The sequence below is a fragment of the Anastrepha ludens genome, chromosome 4 (assembly GCF_028408465.1).
Source record: "Anastrepha ludens isolate Willacy chromosome 4, idAnaLude1.1, whole genome shotgun sequence".
In the NCBI taxonomy this organism is placed as follows: Eukaryota; Metazoa; Arthropoda; class Insecta; order Diptera; family Tephritidae; genus Anastrepha; species Anastrepha ludens.
This window is the reverse complement of record NC_071500.1, coordinates 114,999,958-115,016,277: the sequence shown is the minus strand read 5'-3', so window position 1 is coordinate 115,016,277 and position 16,320 is coordinate 114,999,958. Positions and strand designations below refer to the sequence as shown.

Genomic DNA, 16,320 nt, shown 5'->3' with positions numbered 1-16,320 from the left:
GAGTTGAGCTCAGCTGACACTTACGATGCGGCCACTAAGAAGCCGACAGACAGCCACAACATAAAGCGGCAACAACAGTCAGCCATTATGAATGTCGTTGATGTCCCTGCTCCGCTGCTGTTGTTCTTGTTGTTGGTGGCGTTGTAGTATTAGAAGAAGCGGCGAGTAATGATGTGGCAGCTTGGTATTTTGCCGATGGTGATGAGGCTGCGGTGCAAGCTAAGCCACAGCGGCTACGATGGTGTCAACTTATACGCCGGCAAACCGCGTGATTATAATGCTTACGGATGGATTGGGGAATGTGCGGTAGGGAGCTGGTGATTAGTGCATGAAGTTTCTATGTAGGATTTTTCAGCAAAGCGTAAATTATGACGAAAATTAGTGGCTGGCGACCGCAAAACAATAACGGCATGTCGTAATGTCTATGTCACATGGCTATCGAAAGGCTATCGAAGCGATATGATGTCACTTGCTGCGTATGCGCATACTTTTAAGTGATCAACTATCTGCATTTGCAATTGCACATAAATAAATTATGAGTGTATGTAGGTTTTTTTCTCTTATTTGAAGGCTGTGCAATGTGTTGTAAAATTTTTTTATTTGATAGCTGATGAGCGGCCTCCAAATCAGGGTTAATTTGGCCTTCAGTGTCGCCGAAATTAGTTCGTTAATAATTTCATTTAACTGCGGAGGAAATATAAAATTTTGAGTGTCTTAGTTGCTAGACTGTTGCACACAACGGTAATTTAGAACAATACAATTGTACTTCGAAATCCGCTAGATATATTCCAGAAAGATTTAAATGTGCTTCAGTATACTTAAGAATGTTTTTCCAACTGGCTACGTTCGCTACCTTCTGAAGTGGATTTTATGCTCTCTAATATTTCACGCATTCTGAAATAAAATACGCCATGGTCTGTTCAATAGAAGCGTGATCGGAAAAATTCAAACTTAAAGCTCTGTTGTAAAAAAATTTAAATGGTGCTAAGAAGGCGTTTCATCTTCAGTTTCTTCACAGAACGCGTTATGAACTTATTTAGATTAATGGGAAATTTTGGGTAGTCACGCACGAACTTCCTCGATTACGGCGGTATACTGAAGACTTTCCGACTTCCCTGGAAAAATCATTCATTTGTTTGTAACAAAACTGAACTCATTCATGCGGGACGCTCAAACAGTTTGAAAGAAAAATTGTGGTCGTGAATACCTGAAACTCCGGAACACGTTGAAAAAATCGATGCTCTTATTATTACGCATTGAAAAAATATTTGAAGAGCTAATAGAAACTCCGAACGGAATTAGCCGAAAATAATATTTATGGATTGATCTTATTGAATAGTTACACGCGTCAATTCTGGTGTAGTGCTAATAATCGACAACTTCATCGAACTGTTAAGCATTCAGTTAAGGTCTAAGTTTTGGGCTGCTTCCCAGAAAAAGGATATGGCCATTTAATTATGTGTATCGCCAAATGCAGTTCTGATGAATGAAATTTACCAAAACAACGCATTGGCGCTTACTTCTGGAGTTGTAATGGAGAAACTGCATAAATAGGTTAGCAACTGCCATCCCATCCACCATATTGTCCAGATCTAGCTCCTTTTAAATATTCTCTGCTCCCACTTAAGATGAAATGGTCCGGATTAAATAGTTTGGGTCATGACTGGAACAAAATCTTGTTTTGGAAGCCTCGAAAACCATTTCAAATAGAAGGGCACCAAAAAAGTTGTGAAAACGTTGGTTGTCATGTCTCGAGGTAAGAGAGAGGAATATTTTGAAAAAACCAAAACTTTTTTCTGTGCCCTTTATATGTGGTTTCGAATTTAATCTACTGAGGCCACTCAACTCAATGATTAAATTTGACCTTATTAATTTGGACCTAATAGTTTCCAAAAATTCAAAAATACTGCACATCCTGACTTTCTGAGTCCTTCAATATTTCCATGAAAACAAAAGAAACTGTCAACACCATCAATCAAATATCAATTTAGCGAAACTAGCGCTTAACACACCACACTTATTGGCCCCTATTATGAGCAACATTCGATCTTCGACTGTAGTCGAAAGTGCTGATCGAACGAATTTTCATTTGGTATTATGGTGCTCATTCGTTGAAGAATAGGACTATTGAGAATTTCGATCGCTCGACGCATTTACAATAGATAATTTTTTCTCAGCTGATACAGCAAATCAAAATAAAAGAAAAACCGATTGTGTTGAAATTCTTTGCTAACATTATTTTTAAAAGGTAAAAAAAGTATTTTTTGTGAAAATGAGTACAACGGAGTTGTGGTTCGACGATTCATCGGACGATGAAAGATTAGTGGAACTAGCTAGAAGTAGAAAACAGTTGAGGGACGCATCCAACCACCTAGAAATGGCTTCCACTGAGTAAATTTAGAATTTTCAAAATGTGTTGACGTACTTAATATTATAGAAATTTCCTTACAGATTTTTAAAGAACTTTAGATTATCTAAAGAGCCGTTTGTGAACCTACTGTCCAGTACAGAAAACCAGTTGCAGCAGTGCACCCGAGCCAAATTGATTCCAAATATTTTAAAGCTAGCCACAGTTCTGCGAGTTTGTGCTCAGGGATCGTACCAATTGAGTATTGGTAATGAAGGTATGCTAGGACTTGCTCAACCCACTGTGTACGATGATGCTGAAGATATTGAAGTGGAGTCAAATAACGGAGAATTAGAAAACATAAGAAATGAAATTTTGAGAATATTATAGAAAAATCTAAAAAGTATTAAATAGAAACCTTTACGCCACAGTTTCTGTTTTATTTTTGTTATAAATTTTCTTTATTCAATTATTCGTCATTCGAAAAAAATATGAAAATGTATTTCTATAAACATCACAAAAAAACCATTATTAAGCTTAATCCATTTTGCTGCCGTTCTCACTGGTGGTCCCAAGCAATTCAGCTCCGTTGTAAATTCCTCCCATTTTTTTGCTGCTTGAAGTTTGGTGCAAATCCCTTTTGCGAATTGTGGATTCGCCTTTCTAATTGTTGTTTGGTACTCACGACTTTCGCCCTGCATAAAATTAACAAAATTAGTATATATTTATTATTTGGTTACTATTGTATAAAACCATAAATAATCGCAAACAACTTACACTTTAACAAGTTTTCCCACTATACGCTACACGATCGAAAGCAAAATTGCATTCGACTCTAAATTCGGTAAACAACGAAAATTTCGATAAGGTTGCACCGCTCATAATACCAAATTGACATTCGATTTTCGATCTTCGACAACCAGCGAATATCGAAGATCGAATACAACTCATAATAGGGGCCATTGTTGTAGTTTTTGCTGCAGCTGCATGTTGCACTAGCATCCTCTGCATTTGGCTGCCCATCCATCAACGCAGCTAAATACTAAACATAAAAATGCAATCAACACATTCCACCCATTTTAATACCACTAACTTCTGATTTCTCAAGAAAAGCAAGAACTAACAACAACCACAGTAGTCATTGGATGACAAAGCCAAGCAACAATAAATAGAAAGAACGCCAATCAACTTTAATTAGCCAGCAGTTTGCAACAAGCGTTGAATGTGAGTGAGCAACTAAATGAGCAGCAACTTGCCAAATGACCGACCGCCTGTCTGATTGGCTTCTGAACGGGCCAAGCAGTCTAAAAAATGTGTTATTGTTTTACTTTCCTTATTGTTTCGAACTATAAAAAAACAATAGGAAAAAATAAAAAGCAATAAACCAAGCGCTTTGCGTGCCAAATGTCAGCCGCTTCCTGTTTGAAATCTCAGATGTCACTCGAAGCGTGAAATAATCGACATTTCGCAATTTTTATTGTTTTCATGTCTTCACAGATGCTCTTGCGGCATCTCTTTTTATTTACTTTACTTATTTTATTTTTTTGTGTTTATTTATCTTTATTGCATTCTTATTTCCTTGTTGTCGACTTGCTTTGATTTGATTCGATTTGATTTGATTTGTCATTTTAATTGCAATAAACTGCTGTGCTAATTGCTGTTTGTTCGTTTGTCTGCTTGTCGTCACCGTCATTCTAAGTTGGTCGGTCTGCTTGTTGTGTGGCTGTCCGGCAGTGGTGCGCGTGTGCAAGCGCACTCACACCGCCGCGCCTTGGCTTGCAGTTCTTGCTTTGCGCACTCATTTCGGCCTGTCATCGGCATTTGAATTATTGACGTCGTCTAGGGAGTTGCGCATTAAACACAAATACATACGCTTTGCTAGTATGTGTATGCGTCTTCATAGTTTGCTTATTTTCTCTGTGTGTGTGTGTGTGTGTATGTCGGGTTTGCACATACGTATTTGGCTTAACAATGACAGCCTGTTTGTCGCTATTTATGCCATATTTTATAAAGATTTATTACGAGTTAATAATGCGAAAGAGGGAGGCAAATAGTCACTTTTGAAAAATAGTCGCAGTAAATTTACTACCAGGCTATAATTCAATGCAGGTATTTTTTTTTCTTCATAGAGACAACAGCAGAAGCGCCCTTTCATATTTGGAAAATGTTAAGAATTTTTCATAAATATTTATAGTTGTTTACTCGAGTAAATAAAACTTAATAATAGAGTGGCACATCCAACATTGGCAGGTTAAGGCTGAACTTCTCTTTTGATTTGTGGTATGCGAAATGGTGATGATGATGGCTCGCCAATGGCAGGCCCTACAGATTTATGCCGCTTCTGCGTTACCGAAACTTTTCTGCTAGGATTTTTATTGCAGAAATGCACTCAGCGGTTAGCCATTACCTGCTGAGAAGTAACTGCAATTGAAAAAAAAAAACGGTTTCTACCATTTTTATAGTTCATTAGCATAGGTCGGTTCAGTCTTATGGCAGTTGGTATTCAACTCTTTAGTTTCAAAGCATACGAATTACGCATAGAAATGAGAAATATCGTATGCGAAAAATATTTCGAGCTGCGTTAACGTGGCGACATAGATTTTGCGCAGAATACAACAAACGACACCACACCAGCTGTTGCGCGCATGCCTCCGCTGTAGCTCTGCCCCCCCTTAACCAAAAATGAAGAATTTAAAGTGCCCATTTTTTATTTTTTAAATTGAAGTTGAAATTTGAAGGAATGTCGTTTGGGGTTAGGCAAAATTAATTACTTACTAGAAATTAAATCAATATTTTTTTTTTAATTTTTTAAATAAAAATTTTGATATTTGGCGCCATGAACGAATTGGGTCTGAAGTCACAGGCAGAAAAATTGTTTCTTCCCAGACAAATCCAATTAAGCGGTTGGACGGCGAACGATACAGTCCTGGCAAGACTCTTAACACTATTCGTCCTGCGCCTCACTTGATGATATGGAGATGGATTATTTCGGCTAAAATTGGATAAATAAGTCTTGTGGCCACCAGTGAATAAAATTCTAATAAAAAGTAAACATTAATGACTAACTGACTTCATGTTTCATCGTGTCCGGATTCTTAGATTTCAGGTTCATCTGAGTATCTGGTCATAGCGACATTGTGAAAACTGCAAAGCGGATGAGCTGGCTAGACAAGGGACCTGTGAGATAGTTTCCCCGAAAAATGAGAGGATTGGGATCCCGTTGAGGAGAGGTGGACTTCGCGTCAATTCAGCAAGCGTTGGTCAAGTACATAAACTTGTAGAGTCGCGAAATATTTCTGTCCATCTGGTGTGGATCGGAGGCGCGAGATTAACAAAATCTCAGCTCATGAATTTCGTGGGTGCCCTTCGCGAGGCATGCATGCTGTGAGATTCGGCTTTACTTCAAGTCTTTTTTGCGTTAGTTGCATGGAGGATGAGACATAATCATCTCAGCCATCTCAGCACCTTCTTCTTAGCTGCCCTGCTCTCGCGGGGCTAAGTTTTAAGTTTATCTTGGCTCTCATTTATTTAGTATGCCTGCTGATATAGCAGGGCTTAATATTAAAAATCTGTTGAGCCTAATCAACAGTACAAAGTCAGCGTTCGGTCATCATGAACAAATACACATAGCCCCCTCGGCTTTCCTTCCTTCCTATTCTTTTTCTTTCCTTTGATTTTCGCCCAATTTTCGATCTCTCTCTCTGAGCAACCATTTCAACCTCACCTAACCTAAACATGAATGTTAGAATTGAAACGGAATAAAGCGGTTGGTCAACACAGAAAGCCCCATGATATTTTAATGGAGACACCTACTGAACGCCACTTGACTTAAATAAAAATTTATGGCAACTAAACGGACATAAATATTATAAATAATTTTAAAATATTTGAATTTATCATTCAATTAATTGCTGCATATTCAAATACACATTTACACATTCGCCAATTAAGATCCGTTGCATGGGCGTTGGTGTACAGTTTTTATGCACTCACCACACGACAAGCCAAGTTTGTTACTTAAGTCTTTCGTTTTAATGGCTTTTGGTGCCTACCATTGACGCGACTTAGCTGACTATTTTGCAAAGCATTTGCGATTGACACTCGAATGGTGTTGGAATACAAATATATTTGGTTTTAGATAAAAGAGGAAACATATTCGCAAGAAAGGGGTAATAAATAAAAATGGCTTGCTTTGTCAATTGCTTTTACAGAATTAAAATTCGAAAGCAACTTGAGCAGAAAACCGAAAATCAAATTTTCAGAAATAACAACAAATAAAGCATACACCTGCACGCAGAAGCTTTCCTTCAACCAAACCCATCTAAAGGATTACAAACAAAAAAAAAATAAATAAAAATATAAATAAAAAACTTGGCTATTGTGACGCGTTACGCAAGGTTTTGCTCAATTTATGATTAAGGTACCTCTACAACAATAAGCTACCCCATTCATACCATATGGGCCATACACTACCATAAATAGCTTCAGCAGCTGACAAAAAGTTTAGTAAAAAGTCGCTGCCCGCATTATTTGCATAGCTCGTGTGCGACGTGCTACACATTTGCACCACAACAGCGCAACAGCAGCAAAAACAAGTAATTGGAAAAATATAACACAACGCATACATCACGACGCAAATAGTTCGACTTGCCGGCGGCTAGCCACATGTGTTCGCACCGACCACCACATGTACAGATATTAACACGTACATGCGACAACATTCGCCCGTACAACTGGCCATAATAGTGGCGACCAATGACAACTGCAACAACACACAGACATGCGACAGTTGTCATGATGACATGAAATCGTGTTTGTTATTTTTGTTGTACGATAAATTGTCACAAGTTAACATGCCACACATGCCATGGAGACAAAAACGCGAATTACCAATACAAGTGAATGTGAATCGAGAAGATGAGAGACCAAATGGGGTAGGGAAGGAAATGAGGCGCCTTAATGGAAGTGAAATTTTTGAATAAAAGTGAATGGAAAAATTAAAGTGGAGTAAAAATGCATTCTTGGTTTAGCAAATTATATAGAAATTAAGTGAAATACATGGCGGAAATTTAGAAGAAAGTGAAATATTGTAGAAACAGGAACTGAAGTGATTTTATAAAAGAGTCTATGCATGGGTTGCTCTGCCGTTAAGGCAAAGGATGGGTAAAATCTTGGAGAAACTAATCTGCACGCACCTGGAACAGCACCTGGAGAAAGTGCCGGCTGAACTATCCGAACATCAGTCTGGTTTCCGAAAAGGTCGTTCAACCATCGATGCCGTCAGGAGGGTGACAAACATTGCAAGTAAGGCTATTGAGGGTGACAGGTGGATGCATGGTGATAAAGAATATTGTGCAGTTGTCACTCTGGATATCAATAATGCCTTCAACTCGGCATACTGGCCCCATATTATAATTGCTCTTGAAGAAAAAAAACGCCAGCATACTTAGTACGGGTTATAAACAGTTATCTGTCGGAAAGATTACTTTTGTACAATACAGATGAAGGTCCGAAGAGATACGCAGTGACGGGCGGAGTACCGCAGGGTTCTGTACTGGGCCCGATGCTATGGAATGTATTATATGATGGGGTACTGCAACTCCCAATGCCGAGGGAAGTGCAAATAATAGGATACGCAGACGACATTGCGTTGACCATAGTCGCCAAAACAATCCCTCAGATTCAGGGTATCTGCAGCGAGGCAACAACAAAGGTCAAACAATGGCTAACGGCGGTTAAACTCCAGCTAGTCGGGCAAAAAACAGAAGCAGTTCTCATTACGAGTAGAAAAAAGCTAGAAACGACCACACTAAACATTGATGGGTTCAACGTCACAACACAGGCGGCACTACGATATTTGGGTGTAATGATCGATGCTCGACTAAGCTTCAGGGAGCACATTAAAAAAGCATGCAGAAAGGCAGCCATGGTGACGGCGGCACTGTCAAGAATTATGGCCAACATCGGTGGTCCTACTCAAAGTAGAAGAGCGCTCCTGGCTAAAGTTACCCAGTCTGCACTCATGTATGCAGCACCCATATGGGGCAAAGCCCTGATACAGAAAACATACGCGAAGAAGGCGGAAATAGTTTTTAGACTTATTCCCCTTAGAGTTGCCTGTGCTTTCAGGATAGTGTCGTTCGAAGCAGTATGTGTCATATCGGGTATCATGCCATCAGATATAATGGCCTCTGAACTGGGTAGAGTGTACGACAAAGCCAAAAGCCTAAACAGGCGATTAACGGCGGAAGAGCGTAAAGAAGAAAGACGGGGGAGCATAATTGAGTGGCAAAATCGCTGGGACCTAGCGACAAAAGGGAGATGGACGCATAAACTTATCAGAAGCGTACAGGCTTGGGTTGAGAGAGGACATGGTGAGACAGATTACTACCTCACACAGTTCCTGACGGGGCATGGATGCTATAGAGAGTATCTCCAAAGACTCGGCCACGAGGACGCAGCTGACTGCTCGTTCTGCGGCAACGGTAGTGAGAACGTGGAACATGTCTTCTTCTCCTGCCCGAGATACGCATCATAAAGAATGTGCATTGAAGAAATCATAAAAGAAAAAATAACCCCGGGCAAAATTGTAGATCACATGCTGCAGTCGAAGTTGGTGTGGGCCAAGATGAAGGAATGGTCCGCAAATGCGTTACAGGAACTGCGGAAAAGGAAGGGGAACGCAGTAAAGAAAGAAGACAAAGAAGTAATGAAGGGTAGTCGGAGAGAGAAATATAAATGAAGAGCCATAATGGCTAGCTTGGCCCTGCGATGCAATGCTTAAACGGCGGTACCGCAGGGCAAACTAAAGCTACAGAGGACGGAGTTAGGGTTTAGTACGTAGGTGTACTGTTTCGCAAGACCAGTTTAAGTAGTAATACTGACTGTGCGTGGTCCCGAATGAGGTGCACCCTTAGCGATCAGTATGAATCGTGCATGCCGTCTGTATTGACGGTATCTATGCAAGATTCCCCCTTCGGATAAAAAAAAAAAAGGCAAAGCATAACGAATCAGTAGTGAGTGGCACATTAACGAATCAGCAGATATAGAAAATATAGAAATCAGAGCGCATACATTTTTCATCTTTGCTTTGCCTGCTTATTCCGCTGAATTTCCCAAGAGTGCTATTTTTGTTTTCGAAATTTTAATACTAATAGGAAACAATTGATAAATTTAATTTATCGGCCGCCGTAGCCGAATGGGTTGGTGCGTGATTACCATTCGGAATTCACAGAGAGGTCGTTGGTTCGAATCTCGGTGAAAGCAAAATTAATAAAAAAAAAACATTTTTCTAATAGCGGTCGCCCCTCGGCAGGCAATGGCAAACCTCCGAGTGTATTTCTGCCACGAAAAAGCTCCTCATAAAAATATCTGCCGTTCGGAGTCGGCTTGAAGCTGTAGGTCCCTCCATTTGTTGAACAACATTAAGACGCACACCACAAATAGGAGGAGGAGCTCGGCCAAACACCTAACAGAAGTGTACGCGCCAATTATTTATTTATTTATTAAAGTGATACTAAACAGTTAAAAGTTTTATAGCGAGGAAACTTTACAGATAAATTGAGTAATTACAGTTTGAAAATTAATTTTATTATATTTATCACATTTCGGTTTGGTGATTGACAATCCCCTTTAGCAAGTTTGCAATTTGTTGCAAAAAACATCTTCTAGTAAGAATTGGCATCAAACTACTAAAGGCACTATTCAAATCGGAGTATTCTGGCATGTAAATTTTTGGGACTTTATTTTATAAGATATAGAGATTTTCGAGAAATCGACTAGGTTCAATATATTTTGAGAGTATATTTTTTAACCACCCTTAATTCCCACAAACTACCTTTAATTCCCAATAAAGTATATTCGTCTTAACTTCACTCCTTGGGCTTTCACCGCCAGATTCTTAGTTTTCATTTTACCAGTAAGAAACATTTTTTTGACGACTAAATACATGTTAAGAATCAATTAGTAAAATGTTGAATGTTTATAAAAAAATTCTATATTCGATTAATATTCACTCCAGATAGTGCTTCTGGTGATTTATATATAAAACGCATTCCGGTATGTCTGAGTTCTGATTTCCCAAAAGCAAGCAGCTGCGAAGAAGATACTTATTCCACCTCACCTTCTTTCAAACAACTAATTCTCTATGCAAGGATGGGCAACGCCTGGTTAAAAACCGCACAATATCGGTTAGGTTTGGTAAGCCTAAGAAGTTGCCGTATTGCATCTACCCATGGTTAGAAATCCCCTTAAAACATCCCCTGTTTTGGAAATAAGTGGTTTCCACTCACCTAAAAGAATTGTTGTATACTGTTAACAGTAAATTAACAGTTGTATACTGTTAACAGTAAATTTATGAAATACGTAACTTGGCTTTTTATAATTTACTGAAGGTAAAAATAATTGATATCTAATCCTACCAAGGATAAAAACACATTTTCTATTATAATTGCGAGAAATTCATCAAGGAAATATAAGGATTAAATACTCCAAAATGATATAAAACGCCGTTGCTAGTAGCATCTACGCCTATATCTTAATACATTTTGCTTTATCCGCCTGTTCTTTGAATCGTTCTGTGCCCAATTTAAGACTGTGCACGTTGACGAGAGTGTCAGTAGTGGCCTCAAAATCACTCAGAACCCAACCATCCACTCTAATTACACTGACTGAAAGTCATTCACACTCCATCTGCTCGCATCCAATGCACTTTTATCTCACCTAAATGAATTGCAGTGGAAATATATTTCATTGCACATTTTTGAGTGGCATTCGAGTTCAGAATTTGCTTTGCTGCTTCTGCCCACTTCCAGCTGTATTGTTCGGCTGATGGATGCTTGGCTCTTGGCAGTTTATGCCCACCCACTTTTGGGAAGGCGGTTTGGTAGACGGAACAATTGCCGGTTGATTGTATTGTACTGCGCGTTGCATGTTGCATATGGGGGCGTAGCAGCATTTGGCAGTAGCAAGCGCGGGTCAAACAAGAAAATAGTTGGAATTGTGCAAGTAAGAAACAAAAATGAAATTTAGCCAAACAAAAAAGTATTGAAAGCGCAAAAAACGCGTACTTTCTAATACCCATAAACATTTTATGCCCACAGAGCTCCAATACATGGACAAATTATTACCCATATACACGTATATATGTACGTGCTGAATATATATTTGCAGTTTGTTTCATTTCATAACGGCATCACACTTAAGTGCTCATGTATGTATGTTGCAACTTTGCCAGCCTGACTGCCGCCTGCCAGTCTCGGCCTTATAAGTCGCAGCAAACCCAATCCAACAACAATAGCATTAATGACGCAAACGTGGGCTGTTGTTGTGCATACTTCACACCTTTCAGATATTTCTACTTGTGCTCTTTTCGATTTTCGTTGTTTTTATTGTTGCCTCTTCTGTCAGTTGAATGCGTTTTTGAATGATGTTAGCTTAGTAGTATTCTTCTATTTTTTTTTGTTTTGTCTTGTGTCTGGTCTGCCTGTTTAGGTGGAATATCTGCTTACCTTTTTGCCATCTTGCGAGTGTGCTAGTTTGTCCGTCTGACTGCTTGACTTTTAGGCATCTTGGTGTGCTGGTCAGGATTTTTGTAAGATTTATTACTTCTATGTGAATTGACAGCTCAGGCAGTGCAAGTTTGATTTTTTTATCTCTAAATCACGCATACGCATATTTTGAATGAAAGTTCATGTTCTTTTGCAAATTTAAAAAATTGGCGCGTACACTTCTGTTAGGTGTTTGGCCGAGCTCCTCCTCCTATTTGTGGTGTGCGTGTTGATGTTGTTTCACAAATGGAGGGACCTACAGTTTCAAGTGGGCGGTACCGCAGGGCAAACTAAAGCTACAGAGGACGGAGTTAGGGTTTAGTACGTAGGTGTACTGTTTCGCAAGTCCAGTTTAGTAGTAATACTGACTGTGCGTGGTCTCGAATGAGGTGCACCCTTAGCGATCAGTATGAATCGTGCATGCCATCTATATTGACGGTATCTGTGTAAGATTCCCCCTTCGGATACAAAACAACAAAAAAAAAAAAAAAACAGTTTCAAGCCGACTCCGAACGGCCGATATTTTAATGAGGAGCTTTTTCATGGCAGAAATACACTCGGAGGTTTGCCATTGCCTGCCGAGGGGCGACCGCTATTAGAAAAATGTTTTTTTTTTATTAATTTTGCTTTCATCGAGATTCGAACCAACGACCACTCTGTGAATTCCGAATGGTAATCACGCACCAACCCATTCGGCTACGGCGACCGAATTTTTTGCAAATTTACTCTAAAGAAATTAAGGTCGAAAGCGCGTTCAGTCATTCATTCACTGTCATTTGCTGCTTTTATAACTTCATACTCTTTTTTTGAGAATCAATGTAATATAATGGCGAACATATAAGGGTTGCCCATATTCGACGGACCCGACGGATTTCGATGACTCTTTGGGCCCATTCCAATCGACGAGGCTTGTCCGCAGGCAACATTCTTTGCGTCAATTGAATCTTATACGGGAATAAATGCAAATCAATGCGGATAATTCGTTGTAAAGTGGTCCGAGCAATGCCCAACTGCTGAGAACGGCGATTTTGGGATCTCCTTGGCGACGCCTTGGACGGTTTTGATTTGGCCTCTTTGGATTAGAAAGAGCATCAACAGTCGAAAACCTTTCGTACAAACGTTTAATGGCGTTCTTAGAAGGCGCACTTTTCACATGGTTTAATTTTTTATACGCACGTTGAGTTTTCAGAATTTACTTCTTTTGTTGAATGTAAATTTCAACGATTTGTGAGCGCTCGCGTGGCGTGAACTGTTCCATGGTAAAAATCTGCTTGGACTGACGCTTCCAACGCGGTATATCATTAAGCGATCTGACGTCTCTGTCAAAAGATACAGGGTGCCAGATGGGTTCGTCGAATATTGACAACCCTGTATATATACACATATATAAGCTTGTTTGTGTCCATTTAAACTATATTCACATGAATTGATTGACTTAATTCAATAAATGTGAAGTAAATTTGATCAAAAAAGAATGAAATTTGTATAAGATTTCTCAGTTATGCGCTTCCTTTTTGACACCATTTATTTTCTGTTTCTTTGTCTTACTTTACATCAGCACCCAATAAAATTGTTGTGGCTTTAAGAAAAGAAACACCTCAAATATTTATGTGACAAATAAAATTTTCTGTGTTGTTTTTATTTCCTATGGTTCCGGGAAAGAACAAAAGGCTACAGCGGTTTCTGTGAGCAGGTTTTTTTTTAATTGAAAGCTGATTAGTCCTCCGCACCCATATCCGGAGCTGGGGCTGCCAGATGATCCTCCAGACAGGAAACCAGTTGCCTGCGTAAGTTTTAAAGTTATAACCCCTATGATTGGACCTCGGAAGCTCGTTCGCTTGAAACAGGATGTAGCACGTAAAAATGAGGTTGACATTTGGGAGAAATAGCCTAAGTATTTGAGAAAAAAATATGACCTCTTTGAAATAAAATAATAAAACAAGGAAAAAATATGTTAAGCTATTTGTTTAATATTAGAGCATCAAGCTATATAGAGCTCCTTTTCAGCTATATTTCAAATATTTTCATTCTTCTGTTTCATGCTCGACTGAATCCAATAGAAAGTCACTGTTTACTCTCGCTAATCGCTGCTGACCGTAAAGTCACTCAACATGATTTGAGAAGGAAATTTGGTTACTCGAAGATATTATCAAGCGCAAGCATGCGCTGCCGTGTACCATTACAAATAAAAAGAAATTCATGGGGTAATTATAAAATTCAATCAAAGCTTTTACGTCCACCAATAAATTTAACGAATCAACTTTTAGCCTTCTAGTTAAGCATTGAGTTCAATTTGCTCATCTCATTTCCGCCACTTAAATTCTTGTGCCCCAGCGAAACAGCTGTCTAGACTATGCCATCCTGGACATGCCACAGTAGTCATTACATAAAAGTAAACAGATATATTTTTTTAAACCTGTACAAATTTCCATTCAAGCAATATGAAAATTTAACGTTTTTTTTTAATTTCTTGTTGTCCACCGTGTCACGCTACTGAAGTCTAGTACTCAGCGATGCTCAAGCTAAGTAGAAAAATAGTTTCCAACATACATGCTCACCCAAACGGCAGTTGATGGTTGCTGGAAGAGTGTTGCGTATGTGGCCTAGACTTCACATGCCAGTGTAGCCCCGCCGCATGAGTTGTGCATAATTAAACCGCTAATAATAGAAATTCAAGGCACAGGAAGTGGGCTAATAACAAGTAGCAGAACGATCGAACTGTCAGAAAGCTGGTCAAGATGCAGCGTGAATGGATGAACAAAAAATGGCGCAAATGGTTATAAAGAATAAATTGATAAAGGTGAGTGAAGAGAAAAAAGTAGTTGATTGGTGATGCCGCTTGTTCGTTGGAACAAATTTAGGTTAATGGCTCATTGCATTGTTTTTGTAACACATAACGCGCTTGCTGCGCAGACAACTGAAGAGGTGCAATAGCAGTTGAAATACTTGTAACTGCAGATTGATGGCGCTTGTGATTAGACTAAAGAATTCAAATTAATTAATACTATCACATCTCGTGATTCAAGAGAACCACTCCATCATTGCTGGCATTCACATATTTGTTTTAATTTTCCTCTGCACTCTCAACAGCATAGTCAATATATCACAGGGTAATGGCAGGGGAATTTCCATATATTATAATTAAAGAGATTTATATGCACATCACAGCAAGCAAACGCATACATAGAATTACATTATGTTCGATTATGAAATTGTTATGAGTTGAGATATTCCAGCAAAGAACGAAATGATATTCAGAAATCATAAAAACCGGCACACTTAAAAGTTCCCTCATCCACGACGAAAGACTTAGGACATGCACCCAGAAGTAGAAACAGTCCAAGGCGTAGAAATGTAAATGGCACAATTTAGTATGCAACTTTCGTAGATTTCCAATTTCCCACCATAAATATTGAAAACAAAGAAACGAAGACAGCAGTTAAATTAGAAGCCAATGAATTATTGTGGGATCTTTGCAGCTAAACTCGCAATGCAATGTCAGCAGCACAAGTTGGTGCCCACACTACTTTACTTGTCCCCCGCGTCCTAGGTGTTCGCAGTAGTTATTTCTACTAAACTTTTGCTGTTCATGCTTTTACTCTTTCATTTTTGCTTTCGGGCCATACAAATACGCGCTAGCTCACATATTAACTAATATATAATCCTACCCACGCACCCTAATATTTATTAATGTATGCTCACATATGCAGTATGTGTGTATTTGCTTATGAAAGCCCTACGATCGCTGCTACTCGAATCCACATAAACACGTAGGACAAGACAATTAATAGCAAATACCTTTTTACGCCTCATAATTTAATCACCAAATGATACCTGCCGTGCAGCAACCACTTACATATGTATATATGTATGAACATACAACAACCAACAACCAACAATAAATTACAGAAACCAAGAAAGCAGAAAATGTTAGTCAAATGCCCACAATAACATTAAGTGTGCAAGCGCGTGGTATTTTGTGTTTGTTTGTGCCACTGTAGTACGAGCTGGAAGCGTTTTATGTCTGCACATGCGCAGCCAAGAAGAATTTCAAATTATTATAATAAGCACCTGACCAGAGCCACACTAATTGGAGGGACAAAACGAAAACTAAAAAGAAAACTAAGAACCACAAAAAAGCATAAATGAATGAATCACTAAGGGACACAAGCTGGGCCATTAGAAACAGTGGGAAGCGAGCAGGTAAAGTTTAATTGCAGCTAAAATAGTTAAATTAAAAAGAAAAACAAATTTTATGAGAGAAATAAAAACGAAACTTACACTTAAGAAAAAAGTTATTTCATTTCAACTTAATTTATTTTTCACATAGATGACGCATTGAGAGATGGGTTTGAAAATTTGCAACCGGATAACCACGGTATGGTGATGAAAAAGCAAAATTGTTGATGATGATGATAGCGCAAT

At 38.9% G+C, this 16,320-nt stretch overlaps 2 protein-coding genes across 3 annotated transcripts in view; one reads left to right on the top strand and one right to left on the bottom strand.

Annotated features, from left to right (window-relative positions):
• LOC128860697 (ankyrin repeat and BTB/POZ domain-containing protein 2) overlaps positions 1-16,320 on the bottom strand; it is a 160,852-nt gene that overhangs the window by 56,694 nt on the left and 87,838 nt on the right. The gene's annotated exons all lie outside the window — the stretch shown is intronic.
• Positions 2,155-3,042, top strand: LOC128860705 (uncharacterized). The gene is made up of 2 exons (XM_054098379.1): positions 2,155-2,391; positions 2,452-3,042. Exons 1-2 carry the CDS (start codon positions 2,273-2,275, stop codon positions 2,735-2,737), a joined length of 405 nt encoding a protein of 134 aa, XP_053954354.1. The 5' UTR covers positions 2,155-2,272; the 3' UTR covers positions 2,738-3,042.